This window comes from Platichthys flesus, chromosome 12, assembly GCF_949316205.1.
Source record: "Platichthys flesus chromosome 12, fPlaFle2.1, whole genome shotgun sequence".
Classification (NCBI taxonomy): Eukaryota; Metazoa; Chordata; class Actinopteri; order Pleuronectiformes; family Pleuronectidae; genus Platichthys; species Platichthys flesus.
The window spans coordinates 9,428,566-9,441,183 of record NC_084956.1 but is presented as its reverse complement, the minus strand read 5'-3'; the positions used below and the strand labels follow the sequence as shown (position 1 = coordinate 9,441,183).

The following is a 12,618-nucleotide window of genomic DNA, read 5'->3' as shown; positions in this document are numbered from 1 at the left end:
TGCGTCATGGGCGCGCATTAAAGACGCCAAAGACGCATTTGTTGCCTCTCCCACCAGCACCAGTAGCACCAGTCCGGTGGTCAGCTCTCACTCTGTCCATCTTTATTATTAGCGCTTGGCTCCGCCCTCCTACCTGTAAATCTCCACCCACCCACTCTCTCTCTCTCTCTCCGGAGCGGATCTGACAGGCGCGCGCTCCGCTGGCCACCCCGTGCCACCGCCACAGCTGCAGGGGACCCGAATGGAGACACGCGCCCTAGCCCAGCCACAGCTTCGTCTTTACTCAGAGCCGACGGCGACGCACGCCCGCGAGACCATGTAGTGTTCGTCCGCGCGGCGACAGAGACACAGCGATTCTATTTTTGTTTTTTTTTGGTCTTTTTGTTTATTGGCGGAGCTCCCAAGTTCACCTTTCCGGAATTTCGCGTCGTCCTCCACCCCCCCTCCGCCTCCCCCCACCCCCCCTCCAAAAAACAACCCTCCACGGTCGATTGACGCGTGGAGAAAGTGGAATCGATTCGCGCACCGCCCCGCTCATCGACAGGAGCCGTGCATGGAAGACGGCTAGAGGGGTCGCCACGCCGAGGAACAGGCTGTGACATTTTTCTATTCTTCTTCTTCTTCTTCTTCTTCTTCCTCCCTTTTCTCCTCCAGTGTCCGTGTTTGTCGTCATCCGAAAAAAAGAAGCCCCAGACAAATCTGTGGCAGCGTCGACGGCCGCAGACGCCGCCGTCTGTGCCATGGCTGCTGGCGTGAAGGAGCCAGAAACCCGCTCGGAATGAGACGCGCAACAACACTTGTCGTTTTTATTGCGGATTTAAATGCCTCCGACCGCGGGACCTGCTGATCTGCTCCGGTCCGCGTGCGCGCTGCCTCGTCCTTATAATAATACTGATAATAAACAATTCACAGGCTGCTGAGACCCGCACGGACTCCGTCGAGGGGGGGTGAACACGATCTACAGCGAGGACCGGGGCTTTTTTTTTGTGTTTGTTTTTTTTACCCAGGCAATATGGCTGGTGAGCGGGGCTGGGGACGCTGGCACAGGCTCTCCTCCAAGGCTCCTAAATGCTAGCGGAGGCAAATGGCCCCGTCCCCCATGGAAGCGACAGCTCTATGAGGACAAGCAATATCAATAGTAATATTCCGAACCGGGACTCCTCGATCCTAATCTCCAAGATGGAAGACGTTGTCATCCCGTTCTCGTCCGAGGTGCCCTGCGACAATAATGGCCAGCGCATGTGGTGGGCATTCCTCGCCTCGTCCATGGTGACGTTCTTCGGGGGGCTCTTCATCATCCTGCTGTGGAGGACCCTCAAGTACATGTGGACTGTCTGCTGCCACTGCAACGTCAAACACAAGGTATGGGCTGCTGCACAAAAGCGCAACAAACACATAATGGCTTCATGCACAATGGAGATGTCCCTGTCACACATGGACCGACTTGTCCTGTCATGGCCTTCAGTGTGCAAGTGGTTTTCCCCCCCCCCCCATCATCATCTGCACCCACAGAGCAGATGAAGTGCCTTCAGATTGATCGCATCCCTTGCAGATTGATTGTTATTCTCTCCTCTGGCTGCTGTGTTTACCAGCTCCCACTCATGAATGGAGGGTGTTGCATGACAGATGTGGGTGGGATGAGAGCAGAGGCAGCTCCTTCATTTGACTCTGCTCATCCTCCTGCCACAGCGGCTCTTAACTTCCAGGGTGGAAATAAACATTTCAGGGCCCTGCACCAGTTTCCTGTGACCAAACACATGATCCTGCACATTCCACCAGTGAAACCTAATGACCATCCACTGGGACTTCTCATGCAGCTCCCACGGACAGGAAGGCCGTCAGTGTACACACCGTGCAACAGCTCTGCAGTGTTAAAAGGCGGTGCAGATCATTCCCTGCATGTGCCCATTGTGACGTGTAATACTCTGTGGTGGGTGAACTGGGGAGATGCAGCACACTCCAGTGTCTTTGTTGCGGTGGCGGATGTAACCTCTGTGCAGCACCAATGTAGAAACGGGGCAGAAAGGGCAGCAGCCTATCACTGAGCCCGGGGGAGGCCTGCGCTCAGGATGATTCACACGTGTGTTAGAGGCCGCCACACATACGTGACTCACACGCTTGTTTGTAGTGCGAGTGGTCCCCTGGCTGAGCAGAGGGTCGGCTGAGAGGTAACAGGGCTCAGAGTGGAGCCAGGGCCTGTCAGGTTCTACTTCTTAATGTTTGCCTGGAATGAGACAAAGTGTTTAGGTATCTGATATAAAAAAATAAACATCATGGCAAGTTTGTGATGATGCCATTTTGTCTCAAGGTGTTCAAAAGAGGATGTAGTGATGGTGATAAGAAGAAGAGCGAGAAAGAGTCTGAGGTTTTCTCGTTCTTTGATATATTTGGGTTGTGTCAGTTTGATTGGATGAGCCGTGTCCTCCCCCCCCCCGCTCTTGAGTCGAGTTCTTTCGATGGCCTCAGTCCTTTCTGCCAATGTCTGTGTTTTTGCATCGTGACAGCTTGGAGACCTGGCATTGAGATCATCTTTAACTATTAACACAACAAACACAACAACTATTAACACAACAAAACACCCGTCATTGCTCCGATGCACTGAACAACAAAAGAGGCAGACACTTGGTTTTGTCTTTGTCATCTTATTTTCTGTTGTACTTCTACTCAACCAAATTCCATAAAATGCCATAAAATGAGCATGACCCAAGAAAGAACCCGTTCAGTTCTGGTGCAGATCAACCTTCTTCATGAAAGAAACCTTACAGAAAGCTACGAGTGTGTGTGTGTGTGTGTGTGTGTGTGAGTTGGTGCAGAGCCAAATAAAAATGCGGATCTAGTGTTTTTAAATGTGGTTTCATGATGGGACTCCTGGGCCTTGTTAGAGGTTTGCACTGAGCCATATCAGATGAGAACGTATAAAGCTGTGTAAGATCTACATTTTGAATTGGCCATGACTGAACGTACACAGATCAAATCAAGTTCATGTTTTCATTTTGACTTGAACCTTCGGCTCCTGGTCTGACATACATGATACGTTAGGATCCTGGAATTTAGATTATTGTCAAGTAGCAGCCTCCTGTCATTTTGTGTTGCTAATGGATCCCCAGTTTTAAAAAACAGCAGCAATCCTTATGATATCCTTCATATTCACACCGTCTCTGCTCGGCAAGGGATGAAAATAAAACCATGCAAATATAATGAGGCATCCATCTTGTGACTGCTGGTGGGTATCTGGTTGCATCTCGACTCTTCTAAAAGAGGAGAAAATGACAACGCGTGTGCGGCCCCTCTCTGTGTGCTTCTTTGTGTTGTTGTTGTTGTTGTCGTGCTGTGGCAGGTAGAGCCGTCCCGTTAGGTGACTTTGGTGGGCTTGACACTTGGCTGCAGAGGGAAGAGGCTTGTTAGGAGCATTAAGAAGGGGAAACCGGATCCTGGTTCAGCTGGCCGGCTCGGTCGGCATGTGTTAGAAACAGGACTCGTCGCTGGCGGTGGAGGTGTTGGGCTTTCTCTGTCCGTACTGGGAAACTTGCAGTCACGGGCGAGGAAATAGAGGTGGAAACTCTGAGAGAGAGAGAGAGAGAGAGAGGGAGAGACACAGGAGGAAGTGGAAACCAGGCGGGTGTGAAGGTGACGAAGGGTTCGAGAGGGCGGGGTGTGTGGGGGGGGTGTTGCATTGCATCGTATCCTCCTGTGCCTCTGCCATTGACACACAGCTGTGTCCTAATTATTTTTTAATGGCCATCTTCTCTGGAAGGATTATAAGGGGAGAGGGATGGGGGTCACGGAGCTCGCACTGGAGGAGAGAGAGATGAGGGGATGCCGCAACAAAAGAGAAATGTGCAGTTCAATGACCGTCTCTACAATGTGGAAATGGTGACCTGAACAGAGCTCAACAGTTTGGCTCCAGATGTAAAACTCCCATTCAATTTTCTGAATAGAGATTTTGATCATCAGCCATAATGTTTTTACCATCCGAGGTAGACTTACCACAGGCTATAACATGCTCCTGTAGAAGCAACAGGTTTGGATTATAACCTACTGCGTTTTTAAAGAATAAACAACACTATATGAAACATTATATACAAACAGACAAGACCCAAATTACATTAAACTGCAATAGTGGAAGTGAGACGGAAGTTGTTGGAAAGGAATCGTTTGCAGTGGTTTATGGGATGTGAGGTTTCTTGACTGCTAAAATAATTATAGACAAAGTCTTGTCCCTTTGCCCATTTTCCATTTTACAATATTTAGTTTGGTTCCAACTCAAATTGTTTATGGTCACGATTCATCGCGTAGCTGATCGCTTAAAAGTATTTTCTGAAATTAACTTCTGTAACCAAAGTCATTCTAAAAGTTGAAGGTCACTGTTACAATCTATTTTACCAACCTGTTTTACTGCAGAGCCAATAAATTCAGTCAAGAGTCGTGAGAACCAGAGAAAATCCCCTAACCTCTCTCCGTCTAAAACAAGACAAGCCAGTTGTATTGTGGACGACAGAACAAGGTGTGGACCAAAAAAGCAACACACAAAAAACCCATATTGATTTTTCTTACAGTGTGCTTGTAATGGCAAGAATCATAGTGTCATTGATCTGCCCGGTGTTTCCATTTTTAAGCCGCATATCAACCACATTTGTAATTCGATTCGCCCTAATTCGTCCTGCAAACACCTCGAGCTCCATTATTCCTGCAGCCCCAGACCTCACACGTTCTAAATAAGGGGTTTCTCATCGAGGCAGGACTCACTCACTCGAGACGTGAGAGACAGAAATGTGAGCACAGCCGCTCAGCGACACTGAAGCGGAGGGAAGCCGCCGCCGTGCTGCAAGGCTCGTTAACATATATACGCGCCTGCTCGGCTTGTCCTCCTCCTCCCGGTGGTCTCATGTTCTCGTTTTCTCGTCCAGGTTTTCTGTCCTGTTTCCTGCGCGGTGTTACCTCAACCGCTGTGTGGTTATCTAATGGTCTAGTTATCTGCTCCGCGTCATGCCACCTCCAGGAGTTCTTGGCTTGGCCTCCGTGTTATCTGGGAGGCTCGGGAGGAGGAGGAGGAAAGACGATAGTTGTGTTTGTGTCTAAATGGCACCGTCGTCCTCCTGAGGAACTGACTCTGTGGTAACACGGCTTTTACATTCAACATGTAATGTTACAGGGTCAGTTGTCCTTATTTAACGCATCCAAATAATCAAATGTATGCAAAAAGTGATCACTGTCAAAGCTTTTTCTACTTTTGCGACAAATATTACTTTATTCATCTGCTCCGAGCCCAACTGGTTCTCAATTAATGTTCTCCATCGTACAAACAACCAGCCGGTTGAATGAACAGACGTTGGGTGAAAAAACAAAGCAACAGTGAAGAAAGATGAATAGGTTTTTCCCATGAGCTACACAGAGTTTGACTGAAATCAAATAATTTTTGGAGCTTAAACCAAGAGTTCAGACATAAATCTAATATCTAAAGTATCTGATATGAAAAACCACTTAGTTTCTCAGCAACCAATGAAGTTTAACCAAAAGTTGTTGTTTTCAGTTCTAAAATACAATATGTGCAGCATTCTCTCTTGGATTATGAATGTGGGTGCTGGAGATGAAACTAATCGTTGATCAAAACATTTATTTTATCCACAGACAATTATTCCAGCATTTCCACAATAAGTTATTTAAGTCACTTCTCAAATGAACAACTTTAAATAAGCTTCTCCATTGGGAGGATTTTTTACAAATCAGCAGCGAGTTGCTCTGAATTCAGATGAACTGTAAAAGCTCTGTCATTTCAATCCAAGCACCAAACTACACTATATCCGTGTGTTTTTGTCGAGATATATACAAAATGATGACTAAAAAAAAAAATACACCTCCCACCTAAGCTCAGCACAACAGCTGATGCAGCTACTGTACCGAGAACCTTCAGCCTCCCCCTCATCCCCCCGAGGTGCAACATGGAGGGTTGTATGTGCACGTTGGAGCCAACAGCCGCCAGTGCCGTACAAATGTTTCTGTCCACGCAGCTCAGCCAGAGGAGTGATGGAGCGGTGTACCTGCTCCTGACATTTAGCCCCAGTTTAATCCAGAAGGCTGTCAGTTGTATTATCCTGACTTTAGAGCTGCTTTCACACAGGCACCGAACTCTGGAAGTTTTCCTAAAAATTTTCCAGAGTCAGTTGCTCTTTTGGCTGGAACTTTTTCCTGCCTGCCTCGTTATTAGTGTGCTCATGTGAGAATACACCAGGGAAAGTGTGGATGCAAAACTTAAAAAAACTAAAGAACACAAATATATTAGTCTATATCTGTTTTTGTTGGCTGATCTGGACAATCGGCAACAGACTACACAACTGTTTGCCTATTAAATTACAAATTCAAACAATATGGCTTTTTGTTACATTTGCACTTTAAGAAAAGGTAATGGTACTTATTCTAAAGTTTGAAATCTGATTCTTCATCTTCTACACTCCCAAACCACCTCAGTCCACATGTCAATCACAACATTTCACAGATGTTCATAGTGAGAATGCTATTTTCCCTTTTATCCTCCATCATTTGCATTCAGCTGATGCGGTTTCTCGTGTTAGTCTGCCGCTCTTCCGTCCCTGTGTCCCTGTGGCAGCGGCGGGATCATTAAAGTCTCGGCTCATCTAACTTGAGGTTGACGTGTTGTGTTTCTGGTTCTGCTCGCTGAAAGCCAGTCTCCTGTGACGTGACTCATAATGAGGTGGAGCGAGGACAGATCTGCTTCTCGCTCTCTCTTGTCAGTCTGCAGCTAGAGGGCTCACCACAGAGCAAACGTATCATCACTTAGCATTTACCAGCTTTGCATTTAAAGGTAAAAAGATAAATCACTTTTTGTTTTCAACCCTCAAAGAGAAATTCATCTCATGGTTGGCAGATGCATTTCTCTGATTGAAGATTCCCATTGATTTTTATCCTCTGAGGCTTAAAGACTTTTACTTCAGATGCATTGATCAAACCTGAGAGTGAAGCCCACCTCAGTGTGTGCATGCGTCTGTATCTGCTTCTACATTTGTGAGAAAAAACCGAATCTATGGCAGAGTGACTGAGGTTTGCTGGGGGCGCTTTTCGACTTTAGTGGGCTGGATTGCGGAGGAGCCTGCAGAGAGGAACTGTTGTGAGCCTGTATACTCTCCTCTGCTTGGCAACGGACCAGCTGTGGTTCGCCAGAGCAGCGTAGAGCACACGTCCTGCCATCAGCTGTCGCTCTCGCTGACCTCGGCCTAACGCGGCCCGGCTCGGCCCGCTCCATCCCCACTCCATTCCCATTCCTTAGTGAAATCCTTGGGGAAAAAAGCACCAAACAAAGACCTGATAAGTGTTAAATGTGATCCACTCCACAATACTGACTTAATAAATACAGCCCCTTTCAAATCACAGTGACGAGTTGGTTTACAAGTTTAAAATGAAAAATCAAAGGCAAATTTAGAAAGCAAACAATAAGAAAACGTTTAGAAGCAATTTCAAGATCTTACAGCAACAGAGCACTGATAAAGAATTTAAAAAAAAAATAAGATGAGAAAAGTATAAGAAAATAAGACTTATTTGACACGTAAGGTTTTATATATATTCATCCTAGAAGTGTGTGTGTTTAGGTAGACTTGTTTGCTTTTGTGGCCAGTGGCTGGGTTGCGTGGGTCTCGTCATGTGTTGTTGAGACTTACTGGGAGTGAACATGTCCTCAGACAAAGCATGAACAGTTTCCTCCCTTGTCAGCGGTTTATTTATTTTTTAATAATTACCTTTGCCAAAAAACTTATTTTTACATCTGTGTTTGTTTGTTTGTTTGTTTGTTTGTTTGTTTGTTTGTTAGCAGGTTTAAGCAAAAAGTGCGGGACGGATTATCATATAACTCAGTGGGAGGATGTGAAATGGATCAGAGAAGAACCCAACTCATTTTAATAGAGATATTGATCAGGGGTCGGATCCAGTTATTTATTTATATTTATTTATTTTCACTTTCTTTTACACGTTGAAAGAATGGGCTTTTTTCCGAATTCGTGTTGATTTCTTTAATAAAAGTATTTGAAAGTGTGCAATCGCACAACCCTAACCCCTTACCCTTTTAAAATCTTTTTTCTCTCTTGCTCCTCATGTGGAAAGTGTGACTCATGAGTTATTCTTCAATGGAGATCCTCTCTTTTCTGGGCCCTAATCCCTTATTCTCGGGGCCTGATTTGATGGCCATCTAGGGACAACCATCATGTGCCTTGCTGATGTATGTTAATCCACAGACAAGGAGAGGCCATATATCAAGCCAGACTATGTATATCATGAGGCAGACACACAGAGGGTCCACCCCCTCGTACCCAAACCCCGCTCCACTGCTGTCAAGCTGTTATGTCTTCTTCGTCCTGTCACTGGACTATTAAAAGGACGTCCGTGCCCCAGGAAGTATTCAGGGGGTCGGAGGTCGGAGGGGAAGGGTGTACCTGGCTCCACACAGGGGGAAGAGTGCTGGACTGGCATTCCCATCACTGGAAATGTACGATAGGTTCTAAGCCACCAGATCCTCGCCGAGTCAAAGTGGCAGCGAAAAAACCATTTGCATGTGGACCGCGCTGGTTCAGACCGGCTAGGCTAAGCTGGCACGGGAGGCCTGCAGAAGGGAGATAGCTAGCTAGTGGCTGACTAGCCAGCAGAGATCATGGCTTACGGTTTCCAGTCTACCAGCTCTCTTCCTCAGCTGTTGTTGTCCTTAAACAGCTTAACACCAGGGGAAGGGTATGTGTGTATGTGTGGGTGATTGTGTGTGTGTGCTTGTGTGTGCACGCTCCTTATAGCCAGGTCATAGAAATCAAATTTAACAACTTGAACAGGAAACACTGCAGCGATTTAACCTTGTAGACCGGTTCATCTGATGTTGTTGGTAAACACATGTGGACATGTTTTGGTTTTCTGTGGCATTTAGTGCCGCGACTGGTATTTGCATCAGTACCAATACATACGGCTCTGTAATGTGCTTAACTCTACGCTCATTTATCCTAAGTCTTTAAATGTGTTTTTGTATGTGAGAGTGAGAGAACCAGACCAGAGAAGAACCCTGGTTATGTTGAATTGTTCAATATAGAGCGTAACGGTGACCGCACTCTAAGAACGGCTCTGGTTCCGGTTGACATTACCCATTCATCGTCTCGTTTGCCGTTTCAGAAAATCTTTATAAAAGTAGTTACCAGTCCGACCAGCCAGAGGCTCTGGGATTGGTCACGGGAGAGGAAATGTTCTTTGCTTTTTTTCCTGTGAATTTCTCATTTTGATTGGTTTGAAGTAGGCTATGGACAACGATAGCCTGCGTATCAGAGTTATAAATAAACAGTTTGCCCAACCAGTTCCAGCTGCGTAAGTTATCATTAAGGAACTCTGAACTCTAAAAAGAGTGAAGGAACTATTTATCCCTGGAATAATTGTGAATGATCCCTTTTCAAACGGCTCCCAGTGCTTCTGCTTGAATTTAACTTTGTTGTAGCTCTTGACCAATTTCGTCATCTGTAAAAAAAAAAAAAAACTTGATTTATCTGTGGTAAAACTAATGCTGAACCATCCATTTCCACAGTAACAGAGCGCTCCACCAATCGGAGACTTTGCAATTACACCTGAGGATTGTGGGTAGTGTAGGACCTCTGCCTGACATCATTACTTGTTTCTCGTACAGGGGCCATAACAGCATTTCACAATCCTGTAGCTTGTGGTGAATCTACATTGGACTGTGCAATACTATGACTGATAATGAAAATCTCCACTCAGAAAAAGAATGGGATTTTTAATCACAGAACCACGTTGAGCTCTTTTGCTTTGAGTCGAAGTGCAAATGCTTTGTTGGTCTGTGATCATTTTCAGACATTAAACTCTGTCAGGTTTGTCTTTCAGGGTTTGGCACGCAAAAGTGTTAAAACACTAGAAACCAAGAAATAACGGGCCGACACGTGCACCTCCCTTTATCAGGCCGAGCCAGGCACTTCCTGCTCTTCCCCCTCACACTCGCTCCGTTCCTCTGAGCAACAACCACCCACCCTCACAAATCAGGGAAGCCTGAGGAGCATTTCCATGTGGTCATCAAAATGCAGTTAACATAGTAATTGCTGCTGTGAGAGATAGATGGAGGCAGAGGAGGGGCTGATGCGTGGAGGACACTGCAGTCACCTTCAAATATATCAACAGGCCCTGTTTGGAGATCAGTTTTCTCCCTCAGCAGCGTTAATAGATGGGTTTCTGAGGTCGACCATGCGGAACATGCCGGCCGAGCTTCCATCCACAGAGGAAAGCGTTGGGTTTACACGTCCCCGCCACCACAGCAGCCGTCCTTATAGCAACCTCAATTAACCTCAGAGGGGGGTGGGCTAATATGCTAATTGTAATTCTCCTCGCAGGCTAACAGCAGGCTGAGGTTTCGCTCTGCGTGCCAGCAATGTGCCTCCATAGCTGCCACGCTACAAAGCTAAGGCTGCGCCCCTTTTGGCCGCATCCCAGTCGGCTTGTATTAGTTAAGCGAGAGCAGACACTGATATGTTTTTTTCATGGGGGGAACACAAGTTGGACTGACGGCATTGGGCAACCCGACAAGTTGAACCCTGCTCCTCCAAAGTGAGCGGGCCTGCTGCACAATGACGTTACCTCTTGACTTCTTCTGACATTTTCCGGAGCCGCTGTGGCAGAACGAGTAGCCCAGCTGTCAATTACCGTCTTGTCTGATGCTCGCAAAAGTGAAATCCCAGAAGGTCCTGTCTCTCTCGGGTTCCGTCTGCTGCTCGGCTCTGAAGGCTGTGAAATGGATCCAGACGGGAACCAAGTGAGGCAGCACAGTTCTCAGCGAGCGACACGAGCTTTGTAAAGTGATGCGCCTGATGTTGAGCCCCAAATGACAGCGTGTGTAGACATCATGTACAGATGAGTGTGTAGACATCATGTACAGATGAGTGTATGGGTTCACTGCTGGATGGATGCCTCATTAAAGATGGCTGATGATGTTGAGCTGGACTCTGACAGCAACTGAGGCTGAGAAACTCTTTAATTGGTCAATAGTTGCTGATCTCTTTGAGACTCTTTGGACGATAGATGTTTAACTGAGCCAGGAGGTTATGGTTTCAACCCTGTCTATTTTTTGCTTGGTCTTTTAACCAATATTAAGCCAAAAACTACTTAACCAATTTCCACGAACCATTGATGGAAGGTTGAGGTATAGGTCAGGGAACGATCAATACATTTTCAGATAAGGGTCAGAAGGCGTATTCGGGATGTTTTTTTTCATTGTCTTTAACATAGCGAGTGGTTTTCAACATAAATGTGAATCTTGTTAAATGTGGTTTCACAAGGGGATTTGAATGCTCTTTAATTTTATCTGTGAATATCAATAAGTGCAAAAACACCAGCCACGACATTGTGCATTCATTTCTTCAGTAATGAGAAACAGCGCAGATGTAGATTTAACCGCAAATCCCCACCGATGATGTGCTTTTAGTGTTGATGTCAGTGATTACCACAGAAAGAGTTATGTTGCTGTTTATGAGCCTCATTAGTAACATACATGTATAAATAAACACTGAGCTGACACGTGGCCATAAACAGGCTCAGAGATGTGTGTTTATTTGAACTAATTGGTCTGGTCTTCACTGCAGTCAGCGTGGTGTTACTGATAATAACTCTGTGTACATTATGGTTAGAACTTAAAGATCATGTTAAAAAAAAAATCATTATTTGTTTCATGTTCCCTGTTAATAGATCCCTCCCTTTTCCTAGCTTTAAATACTGCGCATGTAAGAAGAGAAATAAGAAGTGAAGAGTGTAACGGGGACCGCCCACTTACACAACAGCTCCAAGTTTTCCATTCAAGAGTTTTAAAGCTGGAACCGGGCCGACCACCCACGAGATGAATCGTGACCATGAAACATTTTATTTGTAGCAAAGGTGATATATGAAACAAGGCAAAGGTATAAAAGATCAAGAGATATAGATTTAGCTTGTTTTAGCTTCAGTACCAAATGTGATTACATCATTTTTGGGAGTTAAGCGCATCAATTTCTTTAAAAACTGTAAAATAGAGAAGTACATTTTTTTTTTTTTTCAAATCGCAGTGTTTTGTATTACAATAAAAAAAAAGTGGTAATTTAAATGTGGAGGAGGTCAGGCCACAGAAATGTGAATGCCTGCTAATTAAATGAAACATTAGAGCCTGAAATAGATTGAAGCAGCAGCATTGTTGACAGTCAAACTCATGAACAGTGTTGATTCTGAACGACAGGCACAAGTTTGTGTGTCATTTGTTGTGTTGATTCAGCAACTCGTGCTCATTGCAACTCACTGCATCGTTTCCTTTACTCTTCTCAATCAGTAGTCACACTGTGGGAGCCTCTGGACAGTGTGTGGTCTGTTTGGAAATGTGCACTTCAATTATGATGTGGACCAGGGGGAGCAGCAGGGATCAGCTCTAATATTCAGACAACCTAACGTCGTCCACGGCGCTCATGTGAGATGTGGAATCCATTGGTCACGGTGAAACACAGCAGTTGTGCTCCATCTCTGTGTTGTGACAGGATGTATAAAACTTGACGACCACCGGCCACGGAGATTCTGCTGCAGACTTTCAGCACCATGGAGAGCTCAGGACAGAACTGCTTT

At 45.7% G+C, this 12,618-nt stretch overlaps 1 protein-coding gene across 6 annotated transcripts in view; it reads left to right on the top strand.

Annotated features, from left to right (window-relative positions):
• Positions 1-515: 515 nt before the first annotated feature.
• Positions 516-12,618, top strand: part of kcnma1a (potassium large conductance calcium-activated channel, subfamily M, alpha member 1a) — a 132,870-nt gene continuing 120,767 nt past the window's right edge. For 5 of the 6 annotated variants that reach the window (XM_062400900.1, XM_062400901.1, XM_062400899.1 and 2 more), the window contains exon 1: positions 1,175-1,362. In XM_062400900.1, coding sequence (XP_062256884.1) covers positions 1,180-1,362 — 183 coding nt within the window. In that variant the 5' untranslated portion in view covers positions 1,175-1,179. Of the gene's footprint in view, positions 1,363-12,618 lie in introns of all 6 variants that reach the window. The other variant, XM_062400895.1, reaches the window with a different exon arrangement.